This window comes from Plecotus auritus (genome assembly GCF_963455305.1).
Source record: "Plecotus auritus genome assembly, chromosome: 9".
NCBI classification, from domain to species: domain Eukaryota; kingdom Metazoa; phylum Chordata; class Mammalia; order Chiroptera; family Vespertilionidae; genus Plecotus; species Plecotus auritus.
The window spans coordinates 23,388,772-23,416,446 of NC_137783.1; the positions used below are offsets into that span (position 1 = coordinate 23,388,772).

General features: G+C 40.2%; 1 protein-coding gene across 2 annotated transcripts; it reads right to left on the reverse strand.

Annotated features, from left to right (window-relative positions):
- Positions 1-1,284: 1,284 nt before the first annotated feature.
- On the reverse strand, positions 1,285-25,898 carry CCNJ (cyclin J). 2 transcript variants are annotated; one of them, XM_080640047.1, is made up of 6 exons: positions 25,680-25,898; positions 24,971-25,080; positions 13,744-13,954; positions 5,221-5,520; positions 4,974-5,097; positions 1,285-4,351 (listed from the first exon to the last, which is right to left on the reverse strand). In XM_080640047.1, the coding sequence occupies exons 2-6, from the start codon at positions 25,037-25,039 to the stop codon at positions 3,940-3,942; spliced, it is 1,116 nt and encodes a 371-aa protein (XP_080496173.1). In that variant the 5' UTR covers positions 25,040-25,080; positions 25,680-25,898; the 3' UTR covers positions 1,285-3,939. The 2 variants fall into 2 exon arrangements, with proteins under 2 accessions (XP_080496173.1, XP_080496172.1); XM_080640046.1 differs by having other exon boundaries at positions 4,974-5,133; positions 25,680-25,879.
- Between the last annotated feature and the right edge of the window lie 1,777 nt (positions 25,899-27,675).

The following is a 27,675-nucleotide window of genomic DNA, read 5'->3' on the forward strand; positions in this document are numbered from 1 at the left end:
ATGCTGTAAATGTAGGCGGCTGTGCATGTGTTGGGGCAGGAGGTACCTGAGAAATCTCTACCTTCCTCTCAATTTTGCTGTGAACCTAAAACAAAGTCTTAAAAATACACACAACAGTGACAGTGGGGTAGGGTAGCAGCACGTATCTTTCCCATAGGAAGGCAGAGTCTGGTCTTGATGCTTTCTTTCAAATGACTGTACTTGTCACATGTTGTTTTTTTAAGTATATTTTTATTGCTTTCAGATAAGAGACAGAAACATCAATGATGAAAGAGAATCATTGACTGGCTGCCTCATGCATGCCCCCCATTAGGGGTTGAGCCCACAACCCAGGCATGTGCCCTGACCCTCCTGGTTATGGAACCCTCCTGGTTCAGAGGTTGATGCTCAAACAATGAGCCATGCCAGTGTGGCCACTTTTTTTGTTTCCCAATCTAATGAATTTTAAAATGGATACTGAATGATCCCGAAATCAAGATAATATTAAACTGAGTTCTAGACTATACCATTCCAGTTGTTTCAAGTGTGCATATCAAGCTAAATATAAGCTGCTTAAGGCTAGGGAGGTAACTCTTTTATCCTGTAACTTGAGAAGGACAGTTGTTGATGATTAAAAACATGTCACATGGGATTCAGAATCACCTCAAAGTAAAGCTACCTATCCTGATGTGGAATGCTTACTGCTCTGTTTCTTAAATTCAGCCTCAAAGATCATCGTATACTAAATGATTCTCTTTAAGGGCTGTGGCTAAACCCTGCCACTATGCCAGAGCAACTGAGAATACACAAGACTAATTTTAAAAATGCTTTCTAGGAGTGTGAATTCCTAACCCACACACATAAGCCTGTTAAAAATTTTACTCTTCAGAACAAATTATATCTAAGTTTTAAGTTGAATTAGTAGCAAATAATACTTATACCTAGGTGAATAGCCCATTATTACTCACTGTTAACCGTTTCCTCTCACACTCTTGACTATTTTCTTGGAATTAGATTTCAATTTTCTGAAGCTTGCATTGTTTAATTAGACACTGCTAACATACAAACAACTGATTTGAAGCTCAAAAGACCCAAAGCTGCTTTCAATATACTTTTGTGAGCTTTGGTGCTCAGTGTGGAATACATAATGAATGGACACCACTACAGTTATATTCTACATCTAGATGCCTCTTAGTAAGTATAATCATGACTTTAAGTCTGACTTATATGATGACATGATTCAATGAAGATGCAAGTATACATCAAATTTACATTTAAAAAACAAAACACCAAAACCATTTTATTGAAAACTAGTTTTATTTTAAAATTAAGTGCATAGCACTCATCTAACTCCATTGGTGTAGACTTTAGCACCATACTCACATTTGCATTTAATGTTATAACAGATACATTTTGGTTTGCAGTCTGTATTTGAGTAGTGTTTATTTAGTGGACTTTGGTAAAGCCCTTTATACACATCATTAATCTCTTCACAGTACACATTTAATGATGGTCCAGTAATCTCAAAAAAAAAAAAAAAAAGACCTACTTTAAAGATTGACTAATCAATAAGTTAAACAAAACGAAACCCACATAACTCCCCCCACCCACATCTCCCAAAGCTAGCAGTTGTGACTTGAATTCATACTGAAATCTAATGTTTTAAAAATAGTTCTGGTTCTCCAACAACCCCATCCCGTCCCACCCTGGGTATGCAGCAATAATAACCAATTATTTTATTCTACCCACCCCCCCACAAAGTAATCCAGTGTTCTTTAGCTTTTTTAAATATAAACTGGGGAAGTGTTATAAGCTTTTAAAAAAGGCATATTCTATAACAAGAATGACATTTAAACCAATCAATAAAAGCATTTGACAATACATTAAATTACCATAGGCACCAGTTGTTGTTTCAAGTTGGGATCTCTATCCCAGTATCTTACATTCATAGTATTACTGAGGTAGTTAAAACACTGAAAATTGGACTCTATGTTGCTGGGTTCTGAATGTGAATATGAAAGTTATATTCTAATGAACCCACTTTCCCCCAAATAATTCAAGTTCTCTTGAGGTAAGAACTACCAAAATCCAATTAGCAGCCTCCTATAAAGAGGAAAAATGATGATACTTTCAGAAAACAATTTTCATGCTTGAAAACTGCCATGTAAGTGTTCTTACCTGAGTGGTTTTTAATTTTTTATTTTTATCTACCAAACTAATAAATCCACATCATGCCCTATGTACTCTAATTATAAAAGTTACCTCTGTTTTAAGGAAAGGACATTCTCTAAGAATTCACACTGGCAGAAGCCACCCACCCACACTTATCCACTGGAGCCATCTGGATCAGTTTTTGAGTCCCTTCCCTTCCTAACAGAAGCCATTTGGCTTGTTTACTGAGACTCCTGCTGCATACCCACATCTTTATAAGTTTGTCTTCAATGCATATTGTGGCAGTCGCCTACCTGCCATGCAGTTTCCCTTCTATTCAAGTGCTATCTTTAAAAAAAAACAAAAACAAAAAACACAAACAAAAAGACACACCTTACTAATTTTTAAATCAGAAAGCTTCCCTCCACCAAATCTCTCTTCTCCCACAGATAAGGGCACAATGTATAGTTTCAGTTATTACAATGATTTTTTTTTCTTTTTATGTTTACTCCCTCCAATTTCTTTACCCTCAAATTGCCCTTGCTGTAATGACTTATTATTGCTGTTTTCACTCATTACCAATATAGTGAAATGTCCCAGGGCAGTTTCTGGGGCCAATCTATTGAAAATGGCTACTGAAGTTTAGTAATCAACACCTTTGCCTGCTTATACTGACTAACTGGACACAAAGGTTGCTTATAAAACCTGTCTTCCATGTAACAAAGTGCTGCTCTAGCACAACCTGAGAACTACCCTGGCCACATTCACTTAAAAAGAAACCTACAGAACTTTATTCTAGTACTGACATTTTACAGTTATGCCTTCCCTTGAAAAAAACTTCTTTAGAGTAAAATCAAATCTGAGTATAAATCATTGATTGCACTGAGAAATGCAAAATCTATATATGTATTATGAATGATAGAAACCACCATTTCATTCATTCTAAGCTACAATTATGTTCTCATTTGAAAATACATCCTAGCAGGAGTATTTTAACCTGTTATAAAGGTAGCTCATATTATAACATTCCCAAAACATGTTGCATTACAGTTAAGTGTTTCCAAGTAGTACAAATTCCCTGAGATAAATGTGTTTTAATTCTAAAGATTTGAGGTTGGTCACTTAGGGAAAAAAACAACAATTTATGGCCATGATTTTAAGAGATCTACTTCATCCTTAATTTTAGTACATAAATCCAGGTACCTATACTATCTTGTGATATGAAGTTATATAGAATCATTAAAAAATTATTTTTACTGTACAGAACGGTATAGCAATTCATGAGTTTAAACTTAAGTCAAAAAATCACTTGTAGATCAAGAATATAACTCAAAACTGCAGAATAAAAAAAAAAGGACCTCTTCAAAAGTTAATACTGTAACTTTCCTTCATAAAAAGACTGTTTGGCAAGAACACAGACAACCATTAATCTCTGACAATATAAGCCAACGTTAGGCACAGAGCCCACCACAGGTCAACTCTCAAAACAGCGAAATAGATAGAATCTGTCCAAATTTCTATTGTATTGAATATTTTTGAAATACTTGGACCATCAGCAGGGGCTTAAAATTTTTGTCATGTAGCTATTTAACAGAATTTGACAAACATTCTGTTAAAGTGTTTGCAGTGTTTGCTTAGTCCTCCCAGGTATTCATGGTGCATTCAAAGGGATATTCAGTCTTCCTGGTGCTGCTATTTGAAGAGTTCTGATGCAATTTGAATCCCTTTAGAGAAGTTTATAAAAGCTGGCCCACAGCTTCAAGTCACAAAACAGTCTGGATCAGGTGTTACCGTTACCGTCACACAAAATCACCTTTCAAAACATGGAGTAATGCAAGGGAAATGTTCATTTAGCTGATAACTCCGGTTATAAGAAACATTTAGACAGGGCTTAACTTCCACTGGTATTGCCAGTGACATCCCAACACCAGTCTGCACATGCCCAAGGCCCTGAACACTAGTCTGGAAGCCAGCAGGACATGTCTGTAGTGTGTAAGATGAGGTGTGTGTGGTAGATACAATCTGCTGACAGCTTGGTTGCTCTGATACAGGATGGCGATACTGCAGTGAGGCCTGATGCGTCTGATGGAGATACTGAGGTTGCTGAAAGTGAACTGGCCGCGAGGGCTGCGAGGTTGTCTGGAACACACTTAGTTGTGCTGGCTGAGGTACTGCTTGTCCTCTTTGTTTGTTTGCTTCTTTCACGTCATTATCATGAGCACTACAACATGGATTGAAAGGAAATGGCTAATGTTATTTGAGAAGAATTTGTAGAAAGTCATGCACCATCCCCAACTCCTCCACAGCTGACTCCACAGACAGCACCACTATACCTAGAAAGCTGTCACTGTAACCGTAATTTCAATAACGTGAGATCTTATTTATCCTTATAAGAGCTCCTTCCCTTGGTAGAAACCTAGGGAACCTGCTGCTGGTAGCTTTAAAGGTTATGTCCTTTAAAGCTTGGGAGATACATCTACAATAAGCACTTAACTGTAACTCCTACTTTGGTAACATCCTGGGGCCCAGTGATTCAAAGATGTGGTAATGAAGAGCAAGGCAAGATTTGCCTGGACTGATCTCATAATCATGGGCTTGCATCAGAGCAGCTTCTTTCCTTATCATGTACTCAGAATCATACTAGCAATGACATCTACCTGGATAACAGCCAAAAGGGGCTCCCCTTCCACCAAGTATCACTCTTACAATAGCTTGTTCAAGGCAGCAAAAGCTATCAGAGCAAATACCCTAAAAGCTCTGTGCATTTGAAAAGTTGCTTTTAAGGTGCCTTATACATGAAGAAAAATATTTATGAGACATTGCAAACACAAGAAGAGGCTTACATCAATAGCCGTTCAATGCACTGCACTAAGAAATCCCAGGAGTAAGCAGTAAGACGATGAAGTCTTGTAGGCCACGTTGGAGAAAGACGAAGTATAATCCTTGAAGAAGCCACACATGCAGCAGCTACTAAAGAAGGTGCATAATTTAGAAAGGCATAATCTGTGGAGACATCAAAAATGAACTTAAGCAACAGAACACACAAGTCACAAGCTCACAAGTCACTTACTGGCATCCACAATCACTCACCTTGCAAAGACACTTCTAGGAAGTAATCTGCATACTTGGCCATGTAGAGTTTAGTTTTTTCCAAGCAAATCATTGGCCAGCCATCATGAAGATCTGTTTCATGTACTGCTTCAGAGAGATAATACTCGATGAAATGGGCAGCTGTTGGAAGGCAGAGGTTCCACTGAAAAGTTTCTAATAATAATAGTTCCATATGTAGCAAATTTTGTTTTGTCAATACTAGATTCATATTAGTCATACAACCCAGGCTGTTGAGCTGCTCTAGCTTAGGCACACTATCTTCTTTTTCTTCAAATTTACCTTATAAGAAAAAGGGGGAAAATAGAGAAAATATTAGGCAAATGATCATTATAGGTCTAGTCAAGTAAATGGAATTTGCTGCCTTTTATTGCAAAGATTTAGATCCAAAGACATTGTTTCCCCTACCTTGTGCCAGAACTCTGTGGTTGTTATATTTGCATGTTTTCTCTCCCAGTGCCTCTGTCCCCCTCCCTTCACTCTCTACTAAAAAAAACTTGAACATGTAAACATTTTGATCTAAGTCCTATTGTGTAATGAAAAAAAGTCACATGAATGCCAATGAAAAAAAATAACTCTCTCAAATCTCACCAGCTGAATCTTTTCAGGCAATTTCTTTGGGTAGCTGATAGAAGAGAATTCTTTTATTTGAACAGAAGAAAGTTTAAAGGGCTTAATGTCATGGAGTTATGTGAAATACCTGAAATCAAAAGTAGCTAAATTTCAAGTGTTGTTATCTCAGCATATTTTCAGCACAATCTCAATACCAGAGGTAAATAGAGGGGGTGGGGGAGGAACTGGATTAATACATAACACAAGCATTCTCAGTCCACAATACACACACACACAAAACCTATCCCTCTTCTTCTGAATTCAAAACAAAAACCTAGCTAAGTCTTTTGCCAAAAAGAAGGGGTTGGGGGACACTATATGCACTTTTTTATCCCCTTACTCAAAGCAGAATAGAAGTAAAAACGATCTGATGACAAAACTTCATTATTTAAAGGCATTCACTTTTTTTTCAGGATATACTCATCCTTATGTACAAGGTAAGGAATATAATTCCCTCTCTAGCCCCAGAATAATTTTTTTATAGAATACATACCATCTTATACTTTAATTTCCAAGCAATTGTTTTAATATGTATCATTCATTTTAGGCATTTCTAGAGGCCATGGCTGGAAAGAATTCAAACTATCAAGTACTATTATGATTTTCCAGATGCACCAGTAGATTAAAAGAGTTGTCTTTAAGTCTCTTTGTTCCGTGGTGGTCCATAGAAGAAGGGAAATTATAACTACAGCCTTCTACCAACTAGTATTATGTTCTATTTTCCGATAACGTTTAAAACAGTCATATTATATTACAACTAGAGGCCCAGTGCATGAATTCGTGCATGGGTGGGGTCCCTCGGTCTGGCTAGTGATCAGGGATGATCAGGGCCAGTTGAGCCAGCTGGCTGGGGGGCAGGGACTGTGGGAGTTTGGCTGGCCACAAGAAGTTGGCTGTGGGAGCACACTGACCACCGGGGGCAGCTCCTGCATTGGGCGCCTGCCCCCTGATGGTCAGTGCGCGTCATAGCAACCAGTTGACCAGTCGTTTAGTCAATTGATCATAATGGTCGCTTAGGCTTTTATAATATATATATAGATTTTTCACAATAGCTTTACATTTGTTCAAAATTATAGCTATTAGAATGCTACATATTACATAAAAATTTTTGTTCTACTATTATAACTTTTCCAATATACTTGGTTTCCTAGGAAATATTACAATTTTATTTTATCCATTTAAAAAAAACATGTTTTTAAGAGCCAGAATGACTGCCAAAGCAGTAGAAATTAGATGAGTTTCCCTGTGAAGTTTCTCTTCCAGAAGAGATGAGTTTATAGCACACACTGAAGTTGTTACAACAAATGGTAGCTGCCAAGGTCACTCAGTCCAGATGCTTAGTGTATTGGAGCCAGAGGGGTTTGTTCAAGTCAGCCTGCCTTAGGGCTAGGAAAGAGGTACTGCTGACTACCTGGCTCTTTGCTTAGGGAGGGGGAACTAGGGTAGAAGCTTTTGTCTCCTATGGCAAGAGATTGTATGATAACTTAAAGAAGAAATCCTAAAGAACTATTTAATTCCTCTTCTGCTCCAGAAAATTTGAACTTTAGATCTAAACTACTGAACTAAATATTGTTGCAGATAGAAGTTAATAAAAAAATATTTTTACATAATTCAGACTTTTCATAAATTTAGATACTCCTTCCCAATTCAAATCACACAGAGGTGAATCTCACAAGTTTTCCCAATAGCATATACTCAGTACACCTCAAAGCACTAAAAACGGTCTTTATGACATAGTCATCTAGCATCATCACTGCATAGAGATACAGGAGAGGACCCCTGTTCTCAGAATAACAGAGTGAAATTCTTCAGAGTAGAATGACCTATGAACTTAGTTCAGTCCCTCTGGATGAATCACTTAGGCTTTCAAAGTGCCCTGCCATTTGTGCAGCAACAACAACATTGGCAGTATACCTCAAAAGAATTTTGTAAAAGTTAAAGAGTTTACTTATATCATGCTGTAAGTTCCTTTGAAGAAATTAATATACCATAATTCACAGATCAAAAATGTTTCATATTATCTACTTGAAACTTTCAACATTGAAAACAACATTGTGTATGACCAAATTCACAGCTCAAGAAACCAAGATAGTGAGGTTGGCCACTTCATTTAAGTAAATTGAGCCAAAATGAAAATGGAAGCCAAAAGATATTCATTTAAATTCCCAAATCTGTACTGCTAGACCAAAGTATTGCACTGGGTTATATGGGGACAACAACTACCAGAATAGACAGACTTCTATATTATTAAACATCTATGGGCTTTCTATATTTATAAAGTACTTGGCTATTACAAGTGTGAAAGCCTTTGTATCTTGATTCACAATGTTAAAAATAAACTGCATATGCATAAATAACCATACTTTGGATTTTAATTCAGGTTTAAGTGTTTTTTTAACTTTTTAATTATATATAGGGATATAAATACTCAGGTACATGGGTATTAAAGGATTTCAAAGTGTGTGTCAGCAACAATGAGTACCTGCATTCATAGCCATAGTTTTTGTTATGTTGAATGTTATGTGCTTGAATATTTTACATCTACTTATCCACAAAGCCCACAAAGCTCAGTTTCTTCAATTGAAAGGAAATACCAGAAGCCATGTGATTATATTGATAAAGGCCCCAAACAGGAAATAAGGGCACAGGAAATTCATGTCTGCTTCCCAGAAAATAAAGAATTAAAGGACACAGAAACAAAATATCAGGTTGTCTTTCCTTTATAGGAATTGTTCAAATCAGCCCTGGATACGAGCATATTTTCAAAGCCAACAGTGAATGGCAAGTATGTGGTAGTAGGGCAAGGATCTGATGTCACTGTGAGCTCTTCCAACCTATATTGTGTACTTTTATTATGAAGTAGGGGAAAAAAATTACCCATAATATATACTAAGAGTTTTCACAAATTTGTAAGACTATAGAACAGTGAATAAATAACAGGAAGAGATAATTCCTGGGGGAAAAAGAGGTTCTGTTCTCATTAAAAATTAAAATGTAAAATAAACTGTGAGATACAATTTTTCACCTATCAGATAGTAAAGTAAAAAGCTCTGTCAACCCAGTATTGATGAGCAAGGAGAAGCAAATAGTTGTCACAAATTTTTACTACTAAGAGCCTATACTCTCACTTTTGGCTTCATCTCAACTCCAAGATCACTTCTTAGTTACCTAAGATCTTGAGCAAATTATCAAAAGCCTCATGGCTGAGTCAATGTTCATCACAGAAGTCAAGGAAAGCCAGGGTATACATGTCAAAGAGTTAAAATTTGAGAATTTCTCAGGATAAATCAGTCTTTTCTGGAATGAGCCAGAACCACAGGGATTATAAAAGTTTATGGCAGAGTAATCAATGAGATACTAATGTTTTTGGTTTTTTAGTTCTCACCAGGATATGCTTTTATTGCTTTTTAGAGAGAGGAAGTGAGAGAGAAACATCAGTGTGAGAGAAACATCGATTGGCCACCTCCCGTACAGACCCCGACCAGGGAATGAACCTGCAACCTAGGTATATGCCCCAACTGGGAATCGAACCAACAACCCTTTGGTGTACGGGACAATGCTTCAACCAACTGAACCATCTGGCCAGGGCTGTGATGCTAACTTTTATGTTTCAATTTCCTACCTACTTAATTCCTGTTTTTAAACATATTACCCCACTTGATTATCAAGACAACTTTATAAGTAACTATTTTCCTTTTACAGAGAGATAATCTGAGACTCAGGGGTTGCTGAAATTATGTTGATCAGTGAACCAGGAGGTTGCAATGTGATTCCAGGTCAGGGCACACACCAGGGTTGTGGGCTCAATCCCCAGTGAGGGGGTGTGTGGAAGGCAGCCGATTGATGATTCTCTTTCATCATTGATGTTTCTCTCTCTCTCCCTCTCCCTTCCTCTCTGAAATCAATAAAAATATATATATTTTTAAAAAAGGTTGCTGAAATTCATACCACTGACAAGAGATTAAAACGTAGGCAATCCATCACTATAATCCCTGGTCTACAACACTACCCACCACACTCCAAACGGATAATCTGTAGGACCTTTTTTCCTACCTCTAATAGTACAAACACTCAGGTACCTAGATATGCATTAGTACCTAGGACTTATAAGCTGTGCTCCATCTTTGACCAACCTATTTGATAACTAGAATCCAACTGTCATCTGTAAACTGTTCTAAACTTTTATATAGCAGGCTGCCCATCCCAAAGCAGGGGGAGGGTGACATACAGAATTCAATCATCTATATATATAAAACCCTAATATGCAAATAGACCAAACGGCGGAAGAACCGAACAACTGGTTGCTATGATGTGCGCAGACCACCAGGAGGTGCATGTGGAATATGGCGGGCATCGGCAGCAGGCGACAGAGCGCAGAACATGGCAAGCAGCGGCCGCAGTGGGATGGTGGAGCAGGTGAGCGGGGGCACCAGACCAAGGCGGGGTTGCCAGTCACTGTCATCAGGGCGAGCCTCTGGTGGTTACTGAAAATTCTTTGCTCCCGTGTGCTGCAGTCTCACCTGATGCTTGCACCTGCTGCCAGCGCTAGCCTGATTCGCACCCACTGCCGGCGCTGGAGCTGCTGCTCACACCCGCTGCTCATGCCCGGCTGCCAGCCCCAATTGCCTCTCAGGGCTTCTCCACCTCCCCCTGCTCCTGAGGGGTGATTGGGGCCGGCAGCTGCCTCTCGCACCCACTGCCGGCGACGACCCCACTCACACCCATTGCTGGCGCCGGCCGAGCCACTGCTTGCACCTGCTGCCGGCGCCATCAGCAGGTACAAGCGGCAGCTGCCAGCCCCAATCGCCCCTGAGGGCTTCTCCACCTCCCTCCTGAGGGGTGACTGGGGCAGCAGCTGCCACTCACACCTGCTGATAGTGCTGGCCCCGCTTGCACCTGCTGCTGGTGCCGGCCCCAATTGCTCCACGCCGTCAGCGGGTGCGAGAAGGGCCGGTGTCGTCAGCGTATGGGAGTAGTGGCAGCGGGAGCAGGGCTGCCAGCAGACAGGGGACCGGGGCCGTGGCAGGAGGGGCTGGGCAGAGCACAGAGGATAGGCTGAGACCCGACCCTGTGCCTACTGCAGCCTTGGAGCCCACAGTTCCTCTCAAGGTGCACGAATTCATGCACTGAGCCCCTAGTTATTTGAATAAAGTCTGTGATAATTAACTGGAAAGCTGCAATTAGTATCCAAATGTAAGAAGATATAGTGTAAGAATGTAAGAAACACTAGAATGAACTTCACAAATATAAAGCAGATCAGGTACTGAAAATAGGCTACTAGTTTATAAGCATCCTAAGTACTTCTGCTGTAGTAAAGTTACAGTCTGGAGTAAGGAGAGATTGCAGGTAGCTTCTAAGAGCCAGCTTCTTTGATTCCTTGTATAGAACTGACAGCTTGAACTCTTTTGAGCACTGCCTAGTTGGGAGAGGGTGAGACTCTGGGGGATACCTATCTCACTCTCCAGTGGACAAGAATAATATAAAATCAATTTTTCTTTCTCAGGTAAAGAGGGGTTAGGAGGTATTAATAGAATAAAGGAATGAGGTAACCAACTCTTTCAGTAATAGGTGATAAACAATTCATATTTGAACCACAGCAAATATAAATCCTAAAGCCTAGCTCCTCGAAAATAAGCAAAAGGCAGCTACATATTACCATGTAAATCAATCTTCAATAAAATAAATTGATCATAATACTTTAAACTAACAATAATAGACAATTTAAAAACAGGAACAATTTGAAAACTCCATTTCAACCGATCTAAGATAGTGCACAAATAAAGTATCCTTTCCCCAAATTGTGAAAATTGCAGGAACTTGGAACCAATCCCAAGCATTGCATGGTGGCCAGAATTCTTACTAGATTATTCAACTAGTATACTCAATAAACTTTGGTACTAACATGTTGTTTATGAATATCAACTTTCATAATCCCTAATTCATTCAGTAAGTTAACAGTAAGTAAAGTTTAGTCACAAATATAAGTTGGTCTATAAACTGACTAAGCATCATACATAATTTCACAGTCCACCAAGAGGAGTCTCCCACTTGGCCCACACCACACTTAAAGAACTGGAGGCAGAGAAGGCGGGGCTTGATAGTGTTAAAGGATAGCAGGCAAAAATTTATTTTTCATTTTAAAAATAACCTAACTTGCATATGTGATTTCCAGTGTGTCTCTACTATAAACTGAGCCCCTAATAATTATTACTAACATTAGTAGCATAACAAGAAACCATTCCATTTGTGGACTCTAACATATCTGATATGCCAAGTATGGGTTTTTCCAATTCTATGCAAGCTATTAAACCACAAAAGGTTTCACAGCCAGTGATGAAACACATAAAAATTGTATACATGATTGTTTATGAAACCTTAATTAAACGTTAAAGGTTAATTATAAATATACAAGCATTACTTCGCTGGCTTTCTGAGGAGTAGCACGTCAATAGATTAAAGGATAAATGAAGATTTTTCAGGAAGTAGATAGTATTCTGGTAGAATTTGGCTCAAAGTAATTGGGACTTGAAAGGTGGCTGGGTCCAGATGAAAGGTTCAAAATATTACATTAAGGAGTTTCTTCCTTAATCAACAGGCAGTGGGAAGTGTTCACTAGGGCTGTGTTTATTTACATTCAGCTTGGTCCACAAAGGATTTGAAATAACTTATAAAAAGACCTTCAAGGAGACTAAATAAGTAGTTAAGGTCATTAGCTCAAAGGAAGAATTAGGGTAGGAAAAGAAAGCATGAGAAAAAATTAATACCAGAAATAATACCACAGAGGCCTGCATTTGGTTTTAAGTTTATTTGCAGTAAAAGCACCAAGATGTTTTAGAAATAACGCAGTATGGGGAATGCTCTTTAGAGAACAGCCACAATAGATCCCAAACCTTGAAGTGGGGGTTAAAGATGAAGGCAGCAGATATTTCTAAATACTATTTTGAAGTGGGGCTTAGATTTCTAGTATAATTACATAAATAATATATAAACCACATAATGGATTAAACTCCATTATCTAGTACAATATTCTCACATTATTAAAAGAAGAAAAACTCCATTTCAATTCCTTTGCTCACCCTCTTTCTCTTCAATTGGGGTACTAACAAACAATGAAATGAATTACAGGAAGATGTTAAGAGAAAGAGGTACCAAAAAGCCCAATTAGCACATTTTGCATTGGGTAACAAGCATGGCTATATCAGATTCCACCTTGCCGCCTAGCTACCACATAGTTGTGCCTATGGCATAAGCAAAGGTGTCCACATGTATAGCAGTTGCATGTGAACCTTCAGTTCTTTAAGCTACTCATTATACAATCAGAAGGTATTCTAACAATAGAAGAGGATGGTACCTTTTAGACAGAGTTTCTCAATCTCAGCTCCATTGACATTTCGAGCCAGATGTTTCTTTGTTTTGGGGTACTGCCCCACCTCTACCCATTGGATGCTAGTAGCATCCTTTCAGGTTGGGACAACCAAAACCGTTTCCACACATTGCCAAGAATCCCTGTGGGGCACAATTACTCCTGTATGAAAACTACTGCTTTAAGACAATGGTTCTCAAGTGGAAAGGTACATCAGAATCATCTTTGGAACTTTTCAAAAAGTTAAAAAATACCTAGGCCTCATGATGTTGATTCTGGAGTGGCCTAGACATTTATTTCAGAATCTGCAGGATGTATGGCTTAGGCACATATGTTTTTAAAAGACTCCAGAGCCACATTTTAATGTCTAAGAATCATTGTCCCAAGGAGAACTTTCAACACCAAACTTTCTGATAGTCATAAACTGGAATAAATGGAATTTGGTGATATTTTACTGAGTTCTACATAAATTTATTTCATTTTTATAAACAATATAAATTTCCAATCATGTAGATCAGATTCATACTTACTTGCCAGAAGCAGACAGGAAAGTGCAACTAAATGAAGCTGCTGGATAGAGATGTCATATCGATCCATAAATAGGTCCAGCAAATAGACAGCAAGATGTCGGGCAGAAGGGCAGAGTGTGAAGCGATTGCTCACAATGGCAATCAAGTCAGCAAAATACCTTCTGAGACTTAGTTGTGGGGACTGGCCTTTGTAGGAGGGTAACTTCAGCTCCTAAATCAAGAGGAACAACATTTAGTTAAAACAACCAATAGCAGAAATGAAAATATGACTTTCCCACAATGCAAAGATGACTTTCCCAATATATTAGTGTTACAAGTACCTAAAGCACTTTTCTTGAATGAAACACAAAAATGAAAAAGTTGAGTGGAAGAATAATGAATGGCATTTAAAATTTAAACCAAACTTTTCTCCTTATCCTTAATCACCCCTGACATGACCAATTATAGGTGTTTCTTGGATTATGAAATAGATGTATTTAAGCAAAATTTTTAATAAGGGAATTCTATTTTCCCTACCAGCTGTTTTCAGAAAAACATCCTTACCCAAAACTCAACGATACCACACACACACATTCCCTCCAAGAAGCTCAAAGCTTTTTTTAGAAGGTAACAGATAAGTGGACATAATCCTACTATGTCACATACTATATTATACTTGCAGGGATGTGGAAGGTAGAGACTAATATTCATCCACTAGTCTCTTCTAATTATGTTTCCCTTTCAGCAGTTTTATGATCTCTCCTTTGCTATCATCCTCTCATACACCTAAAATTTTCCCCATTATCACTGTTCAATCTCAGAATTAAATGAATTTGTTTTTGAAAAATTCTATTCTATTAAAGTATTTCTAGAACACAGAGAAAGATGTCAAGGTTCTAAGTTTATTTTATGAGATGAGCACAATACCAATACTAAACCTAATAGGTATCATTATAGAAATAACATGGGAATGATCCCGAAAGCACAAAAAAAAAAAAGATTACACTTCATCAAAATTAAAAACTTTTGTGCATTAAAGGACACTATTAACAAAGTGAAAAGGCAACCCACAGAATGGGAGAAAATATTTGCAAATCATATATCTGATAAGGGGTTAATATCCAGGTTATATAAATAACTCTTTTTATATGTACAACTCAATTCAACAACAAAAAACAAACAACTCAATTAAAAAGTGGGCAAAGGACCTACATAAACATTTCTCCAAAGATGGTGTACAAATGGCCAATAGGCACATATAAAGATGCTCAACATGTGTCTCTCTCACATCAATGTTTCTCTGTCTCTCCCTTTCCACTCTGTCTAAAAATCAGTGGGGGGGGGGGGCACTCTTTCCCCCTCCCCACGTGTGAGTCTGTACTGTGAGATTCTTTCCCCTTTCCCACGTGGGAGTCTATACTTATTCTTCAATAAATTTCCACCTTTGCATGCATAAATAAATAAATAAATAATAAATAAATAAATATCTATCAATGGGAAAAATATCCTCCAGTGATTAACAAAAATAAATAAAGATGCTCAATGTCACAAATACTTAGGAAAATTCATATAAAAACCATTATGAGATACCACTCACACCCATTGGAATTGTTATTGTAAAAAAAACCCCAAAACAAAAACCCACAAAAAACAGAAAATAAATGCTGATAAGAATGTGGAGAAATTAGAACCCTGGAGTATAGTGGGAATCAAAACTGTGCAGCCACTGTAAATAACAGTATTACAATTCCCCCCCAAAATTTAATGTAGAATTACCATATGATCCAGCAATTCCACTTTTAGGTATATACCAAAAAATTTTAAAGTAGGGACTCAGATAGTTGTACATCCATGCTCACAACATTATTCACAACAGCCAAAAGGTGGAAACAAACAACCCAAGTGTCAAACAACTAATGAATGAATAAACAAAATATGGGCCCTGGCGTCATCCCGATACACCAAGGTTGTGGTTTTGATCCCTGCTCAGGGAACATATAAGAATCAATCAATGAATGCATAAATAAGTGGAACAACAAATCAATGTTTTCTCTCTCTCCCTTCATCTCTCTCTTAAAACAGAACAAATAAACAAAATAAAACCAACAAAAATGAAGTATATACATACAATGATTAATTCAGCCTTAAAAAGAAATGAAATTCTGATATATGGTACAGTACAGATAAACCTTAAAGACAGCATACTAAGTGAAATAAGCCAGACAAAAAAGGACAAAGATTGTATAATTTCACTTGTATGTGATACTTAGAATGTTCAAGGTCATACAGGCACAAGGTAGAATTGTGGTTACTAGGCAATGGAGGACAGGGAGAATGGGGAGTTATTGTTTAATGGGTATTTCAGTTTGGGAAGATGAAAAAGTTCTATTTTAACTTAATTAAAAATAGAAAATAGCCCTGACCGGTTTGGCTCAGTGGATAGAGCGTTGGCCTGCGGACTGAAGGGTCCTGGGTTCGATTCCAGTCAAGGGAATGTACCTTGGTTGCAGGCACATCCCCAGTAGGGGGTGTGCAGGAGGCAGCTGATGGATGTTTCTCTCTCATCAATGTTTCTAACTCTCTATCCCTCTCCCTTCCTCTATGTAAAAAATCAATAAAATATATTTTTTAAAAAAGAAAACAATTATCAAAGGTAATTTAGTAGTAGTGTATGCAAAGAATGTATCATTAATTATAGTACATCCCAGGAATGCAAGGTTGGTTTGGTATTAGAAAATATCTATATGTATAAAAAGCTAATATGCTAAGTGTCCCTCTGCCCATCTGACCGGTCGCTATGATGCACACTGACCACCAGGGGGCAGATGCTCAATGCAGGAGCTGCTGAGCTGCAGTGATTTGGCAGCGGTGGTTCTCAGGTGACGCACCCTGAAACCAGAGAGGAGGGAGCCAGATTCCTTGCGGGGCTGCACGATTCCATGGGTTATGTTGTTGCTGGGGCACTGTCGGCCCCAAATTTGGTTTATTGCGCATTTGCATTCCACACCCTGTATGACAGCAACTTTGCAGAGTGCCCTCTCGCACTCCGGGACCCCTTGAGCCGGTTTCAGCCCAATCCCCGCAGGCCAGGCTGAGGGATCCCACCTGCTGACGGGACCCCGCTCACTCCACAGACACCCCAAGCCACGGTGCCACCCCGGTGCAGCTGGCCGGGGAGGGACCACAAAAGGTTGGCTCCAGGGCGTGTCTGGCCTGTCTCACCCAGTCCCGCCCTGCCGGCAACCTTCTAATTAATTTCCTTTCAATGTGCACGAATTCGTGCACCAGGTCACTAGTATTAATATAAAAGGATTAGCATTCTAGTGCCAACTACTGCTATATTATTAAACAGTAGAGGCCTGGTGCATGGATTTGTGCACCAGTGGGGTCCCTTGCACCTGTGCACAATCAGGGCCAGGGAGAGACTGTGGGAGGGCTCCAGGGTGTGTCCGACATGTTGCCCAGTCCCGATAGGCCAGACCCCAGCAGCAAGCTAACCTACCAGTTGGAGCGTCTGCCCTTGATGGTCAGTGCGTGTCATAGCTACCGTTGAACAGTCACTTAGGCTTTTATATATATAGATTATTTTGTGAATACTAACCAATCCAAACAGAAAGAGGAAAGAAAAGATTTAATTATTGGAAAGGAAGAATCAAAGTTACTCTCAGAAACAACGCTGTTATTGTTTTAGGTGATAGAATTTATATCCAGAAAGAAACAAGAAAAATCAACAGGAAAAATAAGAAGAAACAGTAAGAATTCAGTACAATGGCTATTTATAAAATTAATATAAAACAACCAATAAAAAAAAAACCAAGATGGCGGCATAGGTAAGCACCTAAACTGCTGCCCCGCACAACAATTTCAAAACTACAACTAAAAGACAGAACAGACACCATCCAGAACCACAGGAAAGCTGGCTGAGTGGAAATTCTACAACTAAAAGGAAAGAGGAAAGCTCACGGAGAAGGAGCGGCAAAGAGCTGAGGTACGGAGACACGCACGCGCAGAGAGGAAGGGCGGCGGAGTGCCTGGCTGGCTTTCTCTGGCGGGAGGGGGAAAGAAGCCCCCAACTGCACTGAACCCCAGTTCCAACTGCACTGAACCTCAGTTCCAGGCGAAACCCTGTGGAACCAGGCTCATACAGGGGGAGTTGGACTGTCAGGGAGAGAGAAAGGCACATGGAGACTTGGAGACTCAGGGGAGCCGCGGCGGCAGGGGTCTGGAGGCGCGAGTGTGCTCAAAGACTGACTGCGGAGGTTACCACAGGCTTTCCCTAGCGGAAGGGAGTCGGGAGCTCCTGACGGCACTGAACCGCAGTTCCGACTGCACTGAACTGCAGTTCTGGGCAAGCCCCTGGGGACCCATGCTCTTACGGGGGAAATCTGGACTGTAAGGCAGAAACTCGGGAACTGCGGAAGGCAGAGGTCTGGAGACTCGTGCAAGGGCAGGGCTGACGGGAAGCCAAGACTGTCTGCTCCGCCCTGAGACTCCACCCCTTCCAAGCTGAGCACAGAGGCTTTTGCAATCTGGCAAGGCTAATCCTATAAGGCTGTCTCCAGCACCGAAAATCTCCCAGTGTAGACACAGCTGATCCTCACAGCCAACTGGCCTGCAGGTCAATTCCTCCCAGTGATACCAACAACAATCAAGACTTAACTACAACAAGGCTGTACACACAGTCCACAAAGGGGTGCACCAAGAGTGTCCACCTCAGGTTAACTGGGGAGGCCGACCCACTGGGCCATATAGGAAACCTAGCACACAAAGCTACTCTACCAACTCAGGGAAGCAGTGAAAAATGGGGAGACAAAGAAACAGATCACAAACTAAAGAAATGGAGGAAAACAAACGACTGGATATAGAATTCAAAACCATGGTTATAAGGCTCTTCAAGAATATCCTAGAAAAGGCCGATAAATACAACGAGACCCTTGAAGATATGAAAAAGGACCAACTAGAAATTAAACATACACTGACTGAAATAAAAAATATTATACAGAGACCCAATAGCAGACTAGAGGAACGCAAGAATCAAGTCAAAGATTTGAAATACAAATAAGCAAAAAACACTCAACCGGAAAAGCAAAAAAAAAAAAAAAAAAAAGAATCCAAAAATTTGAAGATAGTGTAAGGAGCCTCTGGGACAACTTCAAGCGTACCAACATCAGAATTATGGGGGTGCCAGAAGAAAACAGAGAGCAAGATACTGAAAACCTATTGGAAGAAATAATGACAGAAAACTTCCCCGACCTGGTGAAAGAAATAGACTTACAAGTCCAGGAAGCACACAGAACCCCAAACAAGAGGAATCCAAAGAGGACCACACCAAGACACATCATAATTAAAATGCCAAGAGCAAAAGACAAAGAGAGAATATTAAAAGCAGCAAGAGAAAAAGTTAATTACCTACAAGGGAGCACCCATACGACTGTCAGCTGACTTTTCAACAGAAACTATGCAGGCCAGACAGGAGTGGCAAGAAATATTCAAAGTGATGAATAGCAAGAACCTACAACCAAGATTACTCTACCCAGCAAAGCTATTATTCAGAATGGAAGGTCAGATAAAGAGCTTCACAGATAAGAAAAAGCTAAAGGAGTTCATCACCACCAAACCAGTATTATATGAAATGCTGAAAGGTATTCTTAAAGAAGAGGAAGAAGAAAAAAGTAAAGATAAAAATTATGAACAACAAATACATATCTATCAACAAGTGAACCTAAAAATCAAGTGAATTAAAAATCTGAGGAACAAAATAAACTGGTGAATATAATAGAATCAGGGGCATAGAAAGGGAGTGGACTGATAATTCTCAGGGGGAAAGGGGTATGGAGGGTGCAGGAAGAGACTGGACAAAAATCGTACACCTATGGATGAGGACAGTGTGGGGGGAGGTAAGGGCAGAGGGTGGGGTGGGAACCGGGTGGAGGGGAGCTATGGGGGGAAAAAGGAGAAACAATTGTAATAATCCGAACAAGATTTATTAAATTAAAAAAATGAAATAAAATAAAACAACCAATAACTTTCTGTATGCTAAGAGCTGTTTAAAAAATAGAAGATGCCACATATAGTAACTATAAAAATTAAAACACCTATAAATAAATCTATATATGCCAGTACTATATGAGTATAACATTAAAATTCTGAAGGAGTATGGAACACTTGCATACATGGAAAGACATTCCTTTTTCTTGGATAGAAGAACCTATTTTATAACAATGGCATTTTAAATCAGGGAAGAATAGATTAATTTAATAAATATTTCGGATAGTATAAAGAGCTAATTTCTTTATTATTTAGAGAACTCATAAATGAGTAAGAAAAGGCAACAAATATAGAGAGTTCATAGAAAAAATAAAATAGGGTCAAAACATAAAAAAAGCCTCATTTCATTCAAAATTTAAAAATTATAGTTTTTCACTTGCCACATTACATTTTATTAATTTTTGCTTATGATATCAAAAGTGACAATAGGAACTCCCAGATATTGGTCAGGTTGAAAATATAACATTTTGGGGGATAAGTAGATAATATAAATTTTTTTAAAATGCAGACTGCAGATACTTAGCAACACAAGGCTTAGGAATTTACCCTATATATAAGGCAGTCCTTTGTAGCACCATTTTTAATAGCAAGATAGTGGAATAAAAAGCTTTATGTCCAACAACCTGGATGGATCTCCAGAGAATTATGCTGAGTGAATAGAACCAATTTCAAAAGGTCACATACTGTATAATTCCATTTATATAACTAACATTCCTGACATGACGAAACTATAGAAATGAAGAAGAGATTAGTGGTTGCCAGGGGTAAAGGGGAGTGGGAAATGTGGGTGGCAGGGAAAATGGCATGGCTATAAAAGGGTAACACAAGAGAACACTGTGGTGATACAAAATATTCTGTATCTTGACTAGATCAACGTCAATATCCTGGCTGTGATAACTGTACTATAGTTTTACAAGATGTTACCACTGGAGGAACTAGGTAAAGGATATAGGGGATCTCCCTGTACTATTTCTTACAACTGTATGTGAACCTACAATTATCTCAAAATAAAAGTGTAATTAGAAAAAAGCTTGCCATCCATCAACAGGAAACTGGTTATATAAACTATGGGACATTGATTCAATATGCAGACATTAAAATAAAGGGCAACAAACCTGTATGTGTTGATATGGAAAATTTATTTTAATTTTTATTTTTATTGATTTCAGAAAGGAGGGGAGAGGGACAGAGAGATAGAAACATCAATGATGAGAGAGAATCATTGATTGGCTACCTCCTACCCGCCCCCTACTGGGGGTTGAGCCAGCAACCCAGACATGTGCCCTTAACGGAAATTGAACTCAGGACCCTTGAGTCCACAGGCCGACGTTCTATCCACTGGCTAGGGCAAATATGGAAAAATTTGATACATTGAGTGAGGTTAGGTGGCAAGAAGGTATAGAACAGTGATTATATATTTGATCTGTTCTATCAACAACAAAAATAATTTATTTGCAAATATATTAATTTATATAGAAAAAACAAAACAGGTTAACTGTGGTAACCTTAGATCAGGAAATAGTGAGGATTGGGGTACACTCATTTTACTCCTTATACTATCCAAAATATTTTTTAACCATATGCATATATTTTACAAATTTTTTTAAAATTCAGTAGTAGTTACCTGGGACACAGGCTAATGGGCCATTTTATTTTATTAGCATAGAACCTGGAACCCACAGAACTCCATCAACCAATGTCTTCCCAATAAATTCAACAAAAATTAAATTAAAAAAAAAAAAGAATGAAATAGGAGATATTACTACAGATTCTGAAGACATAAAGAAAAATAAAAGAATACCAAAAAGAACTCTATACTAATAAATTCAACAACTTTGATAAAACAAACCAATGGGCCATTTTATGTTTTTAATTTTTATATAACTGATAAAAAGCACAAATGCTACAGGAGAAAGAAAAAAGGCTGGCTTGGCTCTTTGAAGATAAAAATAAAAAATTAAATTTTTCCAAATCAAGGGATTTCTTATGTAGCCCTTCGGGTTTTTCTTTTCTCCTTTACCATTTCTGTAGATCTTTACAATGGTGTAAATGAGTTACAATTTTAAACTTTGCCTATCTTTGCTATCATCACATGACACTTATTGAGCATTATCCATGTAACAGACACTGTGCTTAAAACCCCATGGATACAGGCTGGAAAACGGTCTGAAGCCTCTCTCTAGTAGGTGAACCAAAATACAGAGATTAGAATATGATATATAATCACAGGGTATTAAAGGAACACTGAGGTGAGAGATCTAACCCCGCTCACAGGGTGGGTTGTTGGGGAAAAAACAAAGCCAGAATAGGTTTTCTGCAAAAGAGGCCTGAACAAGGTCTTAAAGACTCACTGGGAAACAGCTGGAAAACACTGGTGGACTTTATCTTTAACTATGTTAAAACAAAGGCAAACAAAGGGTCATTAATTGGAAATTTTAAACAATGTGTCCAATATATTCTCTTTTTATTATTTTAAATGGTAAAGTATAAGTGCTTACCAGATAGCTGTCAGATTTAATTATCTTTTTCCAGGTATTGCAGTTGTACAAGCATGAGAAAATAACCTATGCTTCTCTCAGCTTACAAGTTTTTTCTGTGTATTCCTGATTCCCTAGAATTTAACACTCTTGTTTCCATCTGCTTCTCAGGATCCCATGGGTCCACCTGTCATTTCCATCTCTAGTCCTCATCAGCTCACCATCCCAAGTACCACCCCCTTCCAAGAATGGGTTAACTGTCCAGCCAGGATGGAAATAAAGGCATAGAAGAAATACTCACAAGTGTAAGTATAAGTCTGGGGATGGTTTCTTACAAAACTAGCATTGCTTCTATCTGCCATAAAGGATCCTAAAAATTCTCCCCGAAGCATCCTAAGACACTAGTATGCATAGCAAAACAATGAGAAGAAAAAGAAAATGACACAGGTCACAGGGTATAAGAGGACAGCTACTTTGTAGGGGGGCAGGGGTAATTACATGGAGGAAGGTAATTATATTTTACAAAAACAGTATAGTTGGCCTTTTTACTCCTTCTTAGTAGATATAATGCTAGTCACATCAATTATTCCTTCACAAACCTTGTGTGTAAACATCTTTCATAGCGTCCAAATGGCAACTGCCCAAAGGAAGACCTAAATTCTGATACTCTGAATTATATGAGACTCCATAAAGGCAGGAATCATGTCTGTTTCATTCACTGTTACCACTCTAACACCTGGCATAGCACCTTGAACATTGTAGGCTCTCAAATACTGTAAATAAATAAGCATATGATTATCCAACTAAAACATTTCATTAACAGCCTGGGATTAACATGTATTTGTTCAATAAGAAAAGTTCACTTTAACTTTTCTTGTCTTTAGTGTATTACAAACAGCAGTCTCTCCAGTTCCTCAAGTTCAAGTTTTACTGATAAGTACTTTATAAAGTGTAGCCGCTGTGTGAAATCACAACATGTGGCTTAAAAAATGCTTCAAGATAAAAATAAAGCTAATTCAGGGCAGCATGACACAAGTGGCTCAAGATAACTTTCAATGGCATTCCTGCACTATCTTGTCCTTTGATAGTTCATAAGCAACTTTAGTACAGTTATGTCTTATTCCTTAGATCCTCACCAGAGCCTAATACACAAAAGCATTCAACAATTTTACTGGGGGAGTGTGTGTGTGGGCGGGCGGGAGGGGGGAATCCACTTTCAATCTCAAACTGATAAAATTAATGCAGGTAATTACTCAAAATTAAAATTACACATAAAATACAAGAATCAAAAACTATGGGGGGGGTGGGGAATGGAAATAACCAAGAAAAATATTTTAAGTTTCATGTCATTAAAAAAATATGTAATTAATGTCACCATATACCAGAGTGATAAAGAGCTAACACTTAGAAAAGAAAAACATTTAAAACTGAAAGACAACATCTACAAAAAAAAAAAAAAGTATCAGGACAATTTTCAAAGTGGGAAACCTGCAATTCTCTTAACATTCCAGAGAACCATTCCCATGGTTGAGACTTTTCTGTGGTATGACCACTTACAGGACTGGGATGTATATATTGTGTCTGAATTAATAAGTAGCATTTAGGAACCTCAATAATTAAAAAGGGTACAATTGTAACAATTTAAGTCAAAATTAGGTTTTCTAATTCTACTTAATCTGATTTTTAAAATCAAGATATAAATTATCATTTCTGGATCTCTCAATCCAACAGTCAGCATCCTTTTTATTAGAGTCAGCTGTTTTGCTTCTTTCTAATTTTCTATGCCGCATGAATGGCTCCTCTATTCATGATGAAACTGATGCAAATTAGAGATAATTTTGGATCTGGTCTCTCTTCTGGTTACCAGAGGCAAAGCTGACCCATTAAACTGAGATGTGACATAAAAAGTAAAATTGTTGCTTAAGAACAACAAAATACTTTGCATTGTGCCAGAAAAGTGTCTCCTTTCCCACAGTACCTATTAAGTATACTAGGTGTACTTTCGCCCTTGATATTTGCTGGAGACAGTAGCTAACTCCTTCTACCTTAAGGCTTTTTGTACAGCCCCAAATCTTGAGGTGGGAGGGTGGAGTAGAGAATAACAACAGTTATCACTTTCTTAGTGCTTACTATAGTATGCCAATCACTGTTCCAATACTCGTACAGTATCAACTCATTTAATCTTCACAATCATCCCAGAAGACACAGCCTATTATTATTCATTTTACAGATGGGAAAATTGGGAAACAGAAAATTAAGTAACTTGTCCAAAGTCTCACAGCAAGCTAGTGGAAAGGCTGGGGAATTATTTATGTACAAATGTGACTTTACACACAGCTGCATACAACTGCAACTATAGAACAAGGAAGACTGCTCTGCCCCATAAAATGATGTCTGCTGGCTTTTTAAGTATAATATGAAATCCCTGTTCTATCTGGAAACATCAGAATGTCTCTTCACACCTTCCCTCTCCCAACCTACACGCCCCCCCTCCCCGCTCCCTACCCCCACCCCCACCCTACCCCACCCCTCATTTAAGTTGCAGGTTCTTCTGACATCCAGGCAAGCCAAGAAGTTAATTAACCTTGAGCAAATAAGCAAACTCGCCTTTTCTGCTCTGGAAACTAGTGGTTAAAGAACCTGACTTTCCAGGGAGCCGAGATTCGTACTAACTGGCAGAAGACACCAAGTACCAAGTGGAAAGGTCTGGGCATCAAGGTTACCTTGTACCGAAGGGCTTGGTGAATATCAGCAGCCAGCTGTCCCCGCCACCACTGCCCCTCCAGCTCCATGGGACCGGGCGGCGCGCCTGGCCAGACGAGGCAACTTCAGTCTGCAAGACAGACCCCAGACGCGGTCACTGCCAGCTCCCTCCAGACGACCCTGCGCCCCCTCCCGGAGGGGTGTGACCTCAGGCCACCCTAAGTGACTGTTCCCCTTCACCTGCCTCATCCTAAAACCAGCAGGTTCAAACCAACTCCCTGCCGCCGTCAGGAGGCACTGGCTTATTCTGAAAACCTCCGGGCTGGGTGCCGGGAAAATGGGACTAACTGGGGCCCGAGTTCCCACCGCGCAGACCCGGGTGCAAGCTGGAGAAGGACCGGCTTCGGGCTCCCCGTGTCCGGGGTTCGAGTTCTCCCTGAGGAGCGGAGAGACTTGACATCCGTCACAGCCCACTGAAGGTGAAAACCTCCCGCGGAGAAACCCGAAGACGAAGGCCCGCCCAGCGCCGAGTCCCCGCTGCAGACTGTCGGGCGCTCGCTCCTCCCCGGAGCCTCCCCGCGGCCCGGCCTGCTCCAGGCCGCCTCCTCCCCGTCCTGAGGGGCGCACGGTGTCGCGCGGCCCCCAAAAGGCGAACAAAAGGCCGGGCCGGGCGGGTCCGGTGTCCGGCGCCCAGCCCAGGCCTGCCGGTCCCGCGGCGGCCTCCCTTACCCGGAACCGAGGCCCTCACAGCCCCAGCCCCGCCGGCATGCGGCGGACGCCGGCCCCGCTCATGCTGCAGACAGTCGGCCGCGAAGCGCCGGCCTCAACTCGGACCCAGCGCCCGGGCGCTCGCACCGCCCATTGTTAAAGGACCGGCAGGCGGCTCCGCGTACAAAGCCAGCGCGGGGGCACATGCGGCCCGCCGCTGCCAATCTCGTCTCGCGATACAGCGGGGTCACCCCGAGCCGTCCAATCGGCGGCCGGCCGGGCCCAGGTGCAGCGCCGGGCGATGGCTCGGCTGCCGGTGTCGCGCCTCGCAGCATCCCTGGCTAGCCCGGCACGACCCCGCTATTCGCATGGTCCGAGTCCCAACACCACCAGCTCGGAAGCCTGCCTGAGGAGTGGGCAGAGGTCGGAAGAGAGCACCGGGGAAAGTATAATGTTGACCATCGTTCCTGTGGCCAGTCCGGTCATGCCACTCACCTGCAGAGAACCTTCGATGGCCCCTCATTCTGGCAGAGTTATGGCCAAGTCTTAGCTTGGCGTTTAACACCTCTCACAGGCCCCGTTGTCGGTGTGGCTCCGTGGTTAGAGCGTGGACCCGAGCACCAAAGGGTCTCGGGTTGGTGTTTCTGGTCAAGGGCATGTATCTGGGTTCCAAGTTCAACCCCCAGCCCCCCCCCCCTCCCCGTCAGGGCGCCTGCGTAGGCAACCAATTGATGTGTCTCTGTCTCTCATCCCCCCCCCCTCCCCTTTCCACTCTCTCCAAAATCAATGGAGAAAATATCCTCGGGTGAGGATTAACCAAAAAACCAACAACAAACCCTTACAACATGGATTCAGAATGCCTCATCTCACAACGGTCCCTTACATGGGCTGCTTAGTGGAATTATCCATTCCTCCATGTGCTTTGGTCATTTCAAAAGTCCCTAAAGCGTTTTCTCTTGTCAAACTCTGCTGTCTTTTAAATTTCATCTGAAAACCTACTCCTTCTAGAAACCTGAATAATCTCTTCCCCTTCCTTATTTCCTTTGCTTTAGAGATTCCTAAAAGCTTTGAAAGAAGATTACCTTTAGTAACCTAGTTTGTCAATTCCATAGTGGATGTCATTAACCACCTGTGGTCCTAAATCAGGAAACTACGAAAGTGTGGAAACACTCCAACATCAATTAAGGTAATGTGGCCCGGCCGGCATGGCTCAGTGGTTAAGCGTGGAGTTATGAACCAGGAAGTCAGCGTTAGATTCCCCGTCAGGGCACATGCCCCACACAGGGGACCATGCCCAGGTGGCGGGCGTGGTCCCCTGTGTGGGGCATGCCGAAGGCAGCCGATCAATGATTCTCTCTCATCGTTGATGTTTCTCTCTCTCCCTCTCTCTCCCTCTCTGAAATCAATAAAAATATTTTTTTTTAAAAAATAAGGCAATGTAGGACCTAAAATGTGATGAGCAGACATCTAATCAACTGTATTTTAACCTGCTTGATGAAATATCACAACAGAAGTGGATAGTCAACCCAGGACAGTGATCCTCATCTTTCTGAAAATGTAATCAATCTCTTTTAATATTAAAAAAAATAAACCATAGAACCCTACCCCTTTAGTTAGACTCTTTTGTTCCAAAAGTCACATGATAAAGAACTACTATAAACTGATGAATGTATGTTACATGAACTTGACAATGACATCATACACTTGAAGGACAGCAGCAGATACTAGTATGTGAGACAATGCTTACATGCAGAAGAGCAGGGCTGCAAGAACCAATGGCAAGACAAGGGAAACTCAGAAGCAGAAGTTGGCAGAGCCCAGCCTAGCCCAGCATTGTCTCTAGGGCAGTGGTCGGCAAACTCATTAGTCAACAGAGCCAAATATCAACAGTACAACGATTGAAATTTCTTTTGAGAGCCAAACTTTTTAAACTTAAACTTCTTCTAATGCCACTTCAAAATTGACTCGCCCAGGCCGTGGTATTTTGTGGAAGAGCCACACTCAAGGGGCCAAAGAG